Source organism: Aspergillus karnatakaensis (assembly GCF_047715665.1).
Source record: "Aspergillus karnatakaensis strain CBS 102800 unplaced genomic scaffold BJY04scaffold_27, whole genome shotgun sequence".
Lineage (NCBI taxonomy): Eukaryota > Fungi > Ascomycota > Eurotiomycetes > Eurotiales > Aspergillaceae > Aspergillus > Aspergillus karnatakaensis.
The window spans coordinates 341,749-352,373 of NW_027395739.1; the positions used below are offsets into that span (position 1 = coordinate 341,749).

At 49.3% G+C, this 10,625-nt stretch overlaps 4 protein-coding genes across 4 annotated transcripts; 2 read left to right on the forward strand and 2 right to left on the reverse strand.

Moving 5' to 3' along the window:
* Positions 1-457: 457 nt before the first annotated feature.
* On the reverse strand, positions 458-1,965 carry BJY04DRAFT_190496 (uncharacterized protein). Its single transcript, XM_073711509.1, has 3 exons — positions 1,560-1,965; positions 1,479-1,492; positions 458-1,423 (listed from the first exon to the last, which is right to left on the reverse strand). Exons 1-3 carry the CDS (start codon positions 1,652-1,654, stop codon positions 633-635), a joined length of 900 nt encoding a protein of 299 aa, XP_073570776.1. The 5' UTR covers positions 1,655-1,965; the 3' UTR covers positions 458-632.
* A 3-nt stretch (positions 1,966-1,968) lies between these two features.
* BJY04DRAFT_69161 (uncharacterized protein) lies at positions 1,969-2,978 on the forward strand. The gene has a single exon (XM_073720876.1). It carries the CDS (start codon positions 2,052-2,054, stop codon positions 2,634-2,636), a length of 585 nt encoding a protein of 194 aa, XP_073570777.1. The 5' UTR covers positions 1,969-2,051; the 3' UTR covers positions 2,637-2,978.
* Positions 2,979-3,687: 709 nt separating this feature from the next.
* Positions 3,688-6,406, reverse strand: BJY04DRAFT_69169 (uncharacterized protein). The gene is made up of 2 exons (XM_073720877.1): positions 5,211-6,406; positions 3,688-5,156 (listed from the first exon to the last, which is right to left on the reverse strand). Exons 1-2 carry the CDS (start codon positions 6,297-6,299, stop codon positions 3,858-3,860), a joined length of 2,388 nt encoding a protein of 795 aa, XP_073570778.1. The 5' UTR covers positions 6,300-6,406; the 3' UTR covers positions 3,688-3,857.
* Positions 6,407-6,512: 106 nt separating this feature from the next.
* On the forward strand, positions 6,513-8,599 carry BJY04DRAFT_190500 (coatomer subunit delta). Its single transcript, XM_073711510.1, has 4 exons — positions 6,513-6,734; positions 6,792-7,235; positions 7,286-7,482; positions 7,544-8,599. The coding sequence occupies exons 1-4, from the start codon at positions 6,732-6,734 to the stop codon at positions 8,445-8,447; spliced, it is 1,548 nt and encodes a 515-aa protein (XP_073570779.1). The 5' UTR covers positions 6,513-6,731; the 3' UTR covers positions 8,448-8,599.
* The last annotated feature ends 2,026 nt before the right edge of the window (positions 8,600-10,625 follow it).

Consider the following 10,625-nt stretch of genomic DNA (forward strand, 5'->3'; position numbering starts at 1 on the left):
CTAACTATGCCATTGGCCATCGGCAAGTCAGGGTTTATTTCTTCCTGGTGATAGAAACCGTCACGGCGAAGGTCAATTCATGATTTTCGGACTCTCTGCCGCCCTCTGGCGTCCGTGAAGCGATTGCTGTTTACGAGGATTGAGCTGATTGAGAGGACGCATATCCGTGCTATAGCTCGACTCGCGGGGTTGGTCCGAGAAGCCAGGAAGAGGGTGAATGGCATGTCTAGAAGCTCATTTCTGCGGCATTGTTCTCGGCCACGGGAGCATCTCTCGGTGAGTGGAATGCAGGGAACAGACAGTGTCAAGCTGTAAGGCCGTATAAGAATGACTTGTGGGCGTGGAGATATGAAATTGTAGCTACCACGTGGCACCCCCAGGCCGAACCTAATCATATGTGTTTTAACGTGAGTGTTGGGATCTATAAGCCGGCAGGTTATATGAATACCAGTATCTATTCGCCAGTGCCACCATATATTTTATTCTCTATGCCAAACAAGGAGCCTCTCTTCCTCGATTTGGCCCTGGTTACTCAATACCACTCAGTCTGGTCTAATGGGGGAAATGAAACCGTTCACGATACATGCCCTAGGAGCTTTTAGCTTCTACAGGTTTCCCAGCAGCACACCACCTTAAATCCAGCAATTTCCCTGAGGCTTTCCTCCAGTCAACAGCCTGTGCGCGTACCCATCACTCGAAGGAGCAAATAAGGGAAGCCCGGCATTGTCAGTCCCAAATTGAGCAATGACACTCTGCCCCCGCTCAGACTTAACATAATCCAGGAACGAGGCAACGTGGCTCGCCACCTCGGGTGAGCTCCGAGTCGTCAACGCATAGCACGAGTTCATCAAACCGTTGAACCTATCCGTCGGCTCGAAGTAAACCCTCAGCCTAGAGACCAAGGCCCTTGATGTCTGAGTAAGCAGCGTCGAGCGGTCGCAGAGTATGTACGCCCCTGCTGCATCCGCCCTAGCTACCGCCTCGGAAGGGGTAATGGGATATCTGATGTACCATTCCGTATCCCTAGGGCTTGTCCAGGGTTGCCGATGTGTCTGATGCCATATCCGTCGCTCTTTCCACATGGTTGCTGAGCCGTCAGATCGACTGTGGAATGGTGAACGGGTTGTTGCGATGCGATCAAATGCCTCGGCGATGGACTTGGCTTGTCGGATGTTCGCTGGGTCATGAGCAGGGCCAGCGAGGCAGAAATGGTCGTGAAACAAGCAGCCTGCATTTGTGGCCCATTTCTCCTCCACCGATATGTCTTCCTGCTCGCGCTCGTAGGTAAGGGCTAGATCGATGTGTCCGTGAAGGAGAGCAAGCTGTGTGTTGCGAGAGTGGTTGCAGACCCATTGAATGGCGCCAGGGCTATTTTTCAGAGTAAGGTAGTCTTTTGCTAGTGCAGCAATCAAGCCAGTTCCACCTGGGTTGGCGTTAGTATGAGTTACAGACTGGTACATCTGCTGGATGCCACTTGCCGGCCCCTCCATTGCTTGAGAAGAAATTACGTTAATAGCAAGGATCAAATAAGGCGTCACGAATCAACGTTGGAGACTCACCCGATTCTGAGGATAACTTGACCCTCGCCGTAAGTCTCGCTTGGCTCGGACACGATTGCTCCGTGTTGTTGAATGGCAGTCACAAGAGGTGCCATGCTGTAGAATCGAAAAAAAAGGCAATGATGAATATTGCGAAACCCGACGGGCTAAGCAAGATATTTGTTTTTCATTCGGATGTGTTGATCCCCAGCAATTGGCGTCATCGACATACAGTCATAAGCGGCTGTTAGCAGGCTATCATCCATCCTTCGGGTGGAGCAAGGTTATTTGTTGAAATCCCGATTCAGCAGTAGTCGGTTTGACAGGGATGCCATTGGTTTCTACCTTGACGAATTGTCTTCGATTCGGGTAAGCATCGGATTCGGATTCGGGGTGAGTTTGCAGGTGGCAAGTGGCAGGTGGCAGGTTGCAGCAATGGTTGTCAAGGTTCCAAATCAACCTCGTCTCTTCTATTTATTGACCAAAAAGAGAGAGAGCCCCCTCTCCAACTAGATGAAGTCCGCAAACCAATTCAAGTTAGCGATCTACCTCAAAGATGAAGTCCAAGTCAGCTGGTCTTTACTATTATTACTACTACTTCTATATCTCCTCCTTCTATGCCTCTGCGTCGGCACAAGATACCACCGCTTCAGCGAACAATGCCTGCCAACCCCAAATCACTTACATTCAAAACCAGCTACAATCCATCTCCCCAGTCATCAACTATACCACAACAACATTGACCACTCAACCACCATTGACAATTCGGTCACAGGGGACAACTTCACTGACAACACCGTCGACAACTCCAACCAATACAACTCCAACGCCGCCGACGAATACTTTGATTCCCTCGTGCAAGCCGCAGATCAAGTCTCCACCGTCACCGGGCCCTCAGCCCCTGAATTCAATGCGGAATTGGAACAGGCATGTACTCAAGGTTGCTCTACCTCGTATGTGAAGAGAGGTCATAAGCGACAGTCCGAATTTTCGTTCGCTCGGGAGTTGTACAATGCTCTCAAGGATGCAGCTGCGAAGGCTGCTGCTTACGAAGCGTATTTCGAGGCCAATACGTTGAGGCCGTCAGACGCACGTTGAAGGGCCTGCGGGTGTCAGGGGTACTGTGGGCTCTAGTGGTCCGAGTGGCAGCGCCGGTACTGCTGTGGGTGTTGGAAATACTTCGTTATGCTTGATGCTACTGCTGATCTGGTAAACATCTGCTTCTGTAATCAGGGGTTTGGTAGCTAATGATTGTTTGTAGATTGTCGGGGTTGCTTAGCAGAATCGATTGGACTCAAGTTTGCAGAGCATTGCTCGCGAGGGCTGTCTACGTTGAAACAACAACACAAGTCGTTTGGCTTGCACTCTGAAATCCGATGCGCAGTGAAAAGACGCAGGGGAGTTTTTGTGTATACTAAACAAGACCTTTTCCCGATACCTCAATCTTCATCGCAGTCATCCGGCTTCATAAACTTCAGCCTACATCTATCTAGAGTTGAATCAGACCACGACTCGATTCCAGCTTCACCTGCGTTGAATAGCTCTTGTTGTGAGATATTTGGGGTTTGGCCAGCAGTAGCACGATCCTGATCCATTTGCTATACGAGTAATAATATTCAATCTATGAACGGGCATATGATACAACATCAATCCTTAAACTGGCGTTCAGTGTTCCCTCGTTGAGGTCATACATCTCGCAGCTCAATAATAACATCGTTCCTTTTGCCCACTCCACACCCTTATGATACAATGAAGCGAAACGCACCGCGACCTGACGATGATCAGGCCTCAAACCCTTTTTGTGTGAACAGCAAAACTGAAAGAATTGAAGGATAGAACGTATCGACACTGAGTACTCCAGATACAGCACCGAAACGCCAAACCATCAACCGAGGTATCATAATGCCAGAATGACGGAAACTAAGGGCAAACGAGAACAACAGGGGTCGCAGGAAGGTTATTGTGAGTCGGCAAAGCATCGGAAAAGTAGTTGTTACAAACCTGGAGTTAGAGGGCGCAAGCAAAGTAGTCACTGCGCTCAGGGCAGCTGTAACGTAACGCGGAGGTACCTAGAAGTACACTCCCCGGCGAATGAGGAAGGTTAATTGATAAAATACGTACCTCTTGCGATCAGCGAGTTGCAAGCATGACTGTCGCGGTCTGGTGTCCATTTGTTTGTCGAAAGCAAGGCTCGACTCCCATGCTTGGCATGGAACAGGGCGCTGAATTTGTTAGAAATTCGTGGACGTGGCCACATTGTTGCACAAAAGTGCAGATAAGGCGGGGAGATGATGTCAAGGGTAACAGTGCAATATCACCTCAGGATGAGCGAGATCGTTTGACTTCTGGGGTCGTGGTTTCAGGAAGGTCATCTTCGTCGTCGAACTCCCTTAAGCGCTTGGTGGAAATATGGCTGGGAGAAGCGACAACATGATCTTGATCAAAGTTTTCAAAGTCGTCCTCGATTCCCAGGTCCAAGTAATCCTCTTCCTCATCGAACGGTAACTCTGTTTCCTCATTGTTTTCAACTTGAGAAACAGTCTCTTTGGCGTATTCATCGATCTCACCAGGCTCAATTGTATTATCAGTCGCAGACTTCAAGTGGCCATCGAGTTCCTTTGTGGAATATTCAGTTGTGCTTAGTGAGTCATCTACCATGGATGGATTTTGGTTAGACTGTAAAGTGGTGGAACTTTCAACCACCAAGGTTTCTGCCGCCTCGAAATCATTATGGGTCTGTAATTCGTCGGGTTTGTCGGTGCTGAGGTCCACATTTTCATAGGGAACATCCGTCTTCAAAGCGTCGTCGGAAGTCGGCTGCTCTCGATTTTCGAACTTCAGATCATGGTTTCCTTCCGAAAGTTCTTCGGTGATGTTCACCTTGTCGTCCTTTTCGAGATCCTCGGGGGCAGCGATAATTTCAGTAGTGTGTGCGAACGTTTGTTCCTCAAGATGAGTCTCGCCATCGGGCTGATTACCCTCAAGATGCTCATCTTCATTGTCCTCGTTGTTATAAGAATGGTCCTCAACTTCTCCTGGTTCGAGCCGCTCAGCAGAAAAATCATCAAGAGGTGATGGCTCAATTGTAGCAGTGGAATCAGTTTTCTGTTCTTCCAGATCGGGGGAGGTAGCCTGCGCAGACTCGCGCTCAGGAGACGCGGCATTCTCAAGAGCTAAATCGGTTACATCATTCGTAGCTTCTGCAAGTTTGTCCACTTCCGTGGCGAAGTTGGTTGTATCCTGGTCATGTGACGTAGCTTTAGCTTCGCAAATGTTCACAATAGTCTGATTCTCGTGGTCTTCACCGTCATTATCCGAGGCATCCTGAGGCTCTTCTTCTAGGGACTCCTGGTAGGTCTCTTCATGTTCGTGCACAGTTTGTTCAGAATCCGCTGATACACATTCTGCTTCAGGGTAGAAGTCCCAAGACTGAATCTCAGACAAGCCTTTTCCTTCATTTACAGCCAGTAAAAGGTTAGAGAGTTCCGCGGTAAGGGTTGGTCTCGTGCTAAGTGTGAGATATAAGGGCTCCGGTTCATCAATGCCATCGTTGTGGCAAAGCTGCAGATAAACATCTATTATCTGTTTCAGGGTCACTTTGTCTGTCCCATGTGTATCCTGGGTCAATATTCGTCAGCAAACGATACAACAATGATAGACAGGCTTACTCACTTCTGTTAATTGGAGATTCAAGGACTCGATATCAATGACTAATAGATCGTTCTCATTCATATGGCTTTGGAGGACATCACGGCAAGCCTCAAACAGCTTCTCGAACGTTTCGTAAGCAAGGCATTCGTCTTCAAGAAAGAATGTTTCTGAAGTGTCCCCTTCTCTCGGGGGGAACAACGAGATTTCGTTCTCTTGATAGTATACTTTGACCTGATGTAGGGGCATATGATTGGTCGAGTCATGCTCTTCATTGGCTTGTTCGTTGAATTCTGAAGCCTTCAGCTCATCGTGCAATCCGGCTTCAGATTCTTTGGGCTCGTCAACCACCAGTGGAACTTGGTCTTCCTTATTTTCAGGCTCTTGCCGGTCTGCTGAAGGCTGTTCGTGACTGTCGCTATCGAGAAGTTCCTGAGTTGATTGTCCAGCATCATCAGTTTCTTTCGCGGTCCCTTCGGTTTGCTCCGTAGTGCTAGGTTCCACATGGGTTGTTTTCGAATCGTATAGTCGGTGGTCATCCGGTACGTCAGCAGCTCGCTCTGAGCCTTGTTTTGGATGATCAGCCTGTCCTAGGCTGGCTATTTCCGCCTCGGGAGGTGGAGCAGCTGTGATCTGTTCGCCAATCTCATATCCCTGCTCCTCAGTATCGGGCTCTAAAATCGCCTGGTCCTCAGGATGTTCAGAAAGCGCGGGCACCTCTGGTTCTTTGTCTGGAACAGGAGCATCGATATCTTCATCATAATCATCTTCCAACATTTCCGCCTCGTATGTCTTTTCCTCTTCGAAATGCACAGGGACATCTTGGTTGGTATCGGGGTACTCATCGGCATCTATCATAGATGGCTCGGCTGCATCGTCGATCATGTCCTCGTCAGGGAATCCATCATTTCCGTAGCTTGTTTCATGAGCGTTGTCCATGTACTCGTCCGCTGCTGTCATGTCTCTGTCAGGATTTGAAGCCTGATCTTCCATCAGGTCAATGTCGATCTCGAAATCATCGGGGTGTCCCTGGTATGGTGAAGCCATTTCCATCGTGTCATCCATTACAGGGGCATCCATGGTGGCGAGCGGAAACGACGAAGTGGTGGTCATGGCCCGGAGAGAGATGCGAGAGACGCGTCGGGCGATTTTCCGGGTGGCGGTTTAGCCCAACGTCCTACCGCCAGGAGACAAAGCAGCCCGAAAACTGAGGAATAGCCAAGGCCTGGATCTGAACTTTCGAAAGAGGGGTCGAGCAAGGTGGCTAGTCGAGCGGATATCACTGAAGTCTTTGTTAGACAAGGAGGTTGAAGAGGTTGTGGTTTCGATGGAAGTTATGGTAAGCGAGGGGGTAGCGCGGTGCACGGGCCAACGGGATCCGAAGAGAACAGCAAGACTCCAGAGTCCAGCAACGCAACTGCGCCGGAATATCTACCTATCGTATCTCCGACTAAACACGTCGTTCGTGCCTCAACACTCCTGCATCTCTGTGTCATTCAAGCTTCAAGCTGCCCCGACTATTGCCACCAATCTCCTTTTCTCAACATGGTACGTTCCCTCTTCCTCTAATGCGTTGATTCTTGCTTATAAGCCCGCACAATCAAGGTCGTCCTCGCAGCATCAATATGCACCCGCGGGGGCAAGGCAGTGCTCTCTCGCCAGTTCCGTGAAATTGCTCGCTCTAGAATCGAAGCCCTACTCGCATCGTTCCCGAAACTCGCAGATTCCGGCACCCAGCATACAACCGTTGAGCAAGATAACGTCCGCTTCGTTTACCAGCCCCTAGACGAGCTCTACATCGTCCTAATCACAAACCGTCAATCGAACATCTTACAAGATATTGATAGCCTTCACCTTTTTGCCCAAGTCACCACCAGTATTTGCAAGAGTCTGGACGAGCGGGAGATCCTCCGCAATGCTTTCGAGTTGCTCAGCGCATATGACGAACTGGTCACCCTCGGTTATCGGGAGAACTTGTCTCTGTCTCAGATCAAGACATTCCTAGAGATGGAGAGCCATGAGGAGAGGATACAAGAGATTATTGAGAGGGTATGGATTGGTATACGTTTCGAGCTCCATATGATGCTAATTGCTCGCAGAACAAGGAGCTTGAAGCAAGCGAAGAGCGCAAGCGAAAGGCCAAGCAGCTCGAGATGCAGCGGAAAGAAGCTGCTCGCAACGCCCGCAGCGTTGCTCCCCGCGCTCCGAACTATCCCGTCTATACTCCCCCATCGCGTCCGGCTGTCCCTGACACATACGATAGCTACGAAGCGGAGAAGAAGAAAACATTCGCCAAGTATGTTCATACACCATGACCCCTTGGGTCACATTTTTCCTAACAGCTATATTCTTATTAGGCCGCTCCCTACTCGTGGAAAGGGGATGCAGTTGGGCAAGAAATCTAAGACTACGGACATATATGAGAGGGTCCGCGGTGATCTCGGCCCCGAGGCTGAAGAGTCTAGCCCCTTGGTGACACCAGCGGCCTCAACACCAGTCGCCGAAAAGGTCTCTTCTAACCGAGCTTCACTCTCTGCGGACCGAGACCCCATCCATATCACCATTGCGGAAACTATCTCTGCGTCACTCACACGCGATGGCGCACTCAAGTCGTTCGAGGTCAAGGGTGACCTTCAGCTTCGCATCACGGACCCCGCTCTTACCAAACTCAAACTCGATCTCCTTGCCAATCCCACCCATGGCGCACAGTTTCGCACTCATCCCAATGTTGACAAGGCTGCATTCAGCAATTCTTCAATCATTCAGCTCAAGGACACTACCAAGAGATTCCCGGCTAACAACTCAATCGGCGTCCTCCGATGGCGTGTTGCAGGTTCATCTGACAACGCCGACATCCTTCCCATCACCTTTACAGTCTGGGTCAACAAAGGCTCCGACTCGACCACGGTAACCGTTGAGTATGAACTCACGGGATCCGACAGCCTTCGAGATGTCATTGTGACTATTCCTTACGGCACAGTAGAGCCAGCCGTATCCAGCTTCGATGCTGTTTACGAAGTCTCAGGGGACAGCCTTGATTGGTCCATTGGAACCGTGGATGAAGACAATGCCTCTGGCAGCTTTGAATTTGAATCCACGGGCGATGATGAAAATGACTTTTTCCCTATGACTGTACGGTTCTCCAAGGCTACGCCATTTGTGGAGGTTGATGTGAGGGATATTTCTCTGATAGATGAGGGCGAAAGCACTGGGTATTCCAAGGATATCAGAAGCATCGCAGAAGGCTATCTGATCGAATGAATATTCTGATTGGGTGTATAAATCACTAATGACGCGTCGGGTCCCTGAGCTACGAGACATTTTCGAGGTTATAACCTGTTCTATGGTATAATTATTATTCTTTTCTTCAATTTCAACCTGAACTCTCTCACAAGCTCTATCTGATTGTATCAACTCTTAAAGTACCGACAGCCCACAGTACAGTAAAGTGCACGGGGACCCAATGTCACTACTAAAAGCTTGTTTTCCTTAGGTAGGGAATGTTCCCGGGAGCTCGGCCGCCTTGGAAAAAAAAAAAAAAAAACATTGTTGCGACTTGGGAACCTTTCTGGCTGGGCGCCCTGAGATCCATCGATTATTCGGGTGGCTCGACACAGGTGCAGGTGGACGGCTGTAGTTGCCGCCCGACATTGCGAAGCTTGAGTTTTTGCCTCGTCATCCTTCTATGGTTGCGTGAGTATACCTAGTACCTAGTACTTATAAATATGGGCCTTCACTTCCTCCCGGAATTCTCAAGGCCAGGACAGTACGCTCCTTCCTGTTCCCAACCGACCTTTCGATTCTTGGACTCTTCGACCTTTACCAAGCTCCCTTGGCCAACTTCCATCAATCCAATACTATTGTTCATTTAGTTTCACCCTTGGTACTTATCACCGACTATCACTGTTAGCAACCATTCAGCATCCTTATACTCGTCCTCTCATTCAAGGTATGCTGTTGCATATTCCAAACATCAACCCAAGGCTGCTGGTCCTGATGTGCTGTAGCTCACTGCATTATACAAGATGGGGGGAGAAGGCAACGGTTTTTGGCACAACCCCGAGCCCTACTATACTGTAAGTTGCGCCTCCTCTCGCTTCCACTTGCAATGAACTCACCATCTCCAGCAGCTTGGTGGTAATGGAAGTACTCCGAACGGACATGACCCCACCCCAGGTGGACAACAGGAGCTCCCTGTTCGTCTGAAATTGCCACTTCCAAGACAACCCGCCGCAACGTGTAAGCCAAGAAGGACGCATCGCCGACACTGCGTCCGTGCCTGTGATAAATGTAGGCAGAAGAAAACAAAATGCACCGGCGAAATGTCTGGCTGCCGGCAATGCCAGGGTAATAAGAGCAAATGCTGCTATACTGATGGGAAAAGGGAGAAATCAAAGAAGTGCGCCTCCTCTTCCAAACACCACCTTTTCGGAAAAGCCACCGTATTTAACATTGAATACAGGCAACTAGCCGATATTTTCAGAATAAACCGCATCCAAAACTATGTAATTAGCGCGCTAATTACAGAGTACGGCGTGAAGCCCGACCGGATTCAGGCATTCGAAGTTCGTGCATCTCTATTCCTCCGTGTTGACCTTTACTTACATGCAATCAGGAAGAGGCTGCTTGTCGTGTTTCTGCGGTTAGATATTCCCTGTTTTCATCCTTCTGTTCGTGCGATAAAATTGACCCGAGATTAGGAAACGGCTAGCGATGACGGTGACGCCGCATATTTCAGGATGATATCGCCGCCGTCGTCGACAATGACTTGCGTTGAGCCTCGCCCGTTTGTAGAAGAACCGAGGATATATGACACAGTGAATTCAGACTTTCCAGTTTCGCCATTGGAGAGTGGGATGTTCTGGAGCGAATCGTCTATTGCTTCAGATGACGGTAGCGGGGAAAACTCTGAATTCATAGATGGCTTGGACTACTTGCACTACGATCGTGCGTAAGAGACAAGTTACTTCTGACGTCTGTCTAATTTCCGGCTGTATCAAGCATCTCTATAAAGCCTTCCAGCTCGAGCCACCAAGTTAGGTAATGAATGAACATGGATTGCTTGATATCATCGGGATAAGCTGGTGTCAAGGGTTTTCGAGGTTGACGCAACACCGTGATCGGGGCAGTCAGGATCCATGTAAGATGCAAGTAGGACTAACGATGCTCTGGCTGATGTCGATGGAGAGCAGAGGGTAGCGAGGCTGGAGGCGAGTGTTGAAGAGCACATGACCATGGAGAGTATCCATCCCATCCCCATAAGGTGTTGAAATATTCATATACTAGAAAGCAGAATGGCTAGGTAGGCAAGTCATGTCCCAACTCACGAAGACTTTTTCAGCTTTATCAGCTCCATCACCTGCAATAGTCTAGTACCTAGGATTTTGAACTTGAAGCCCCGAAAACAAGCCTGCTATGCTATTGTTGGTTCATGATTGT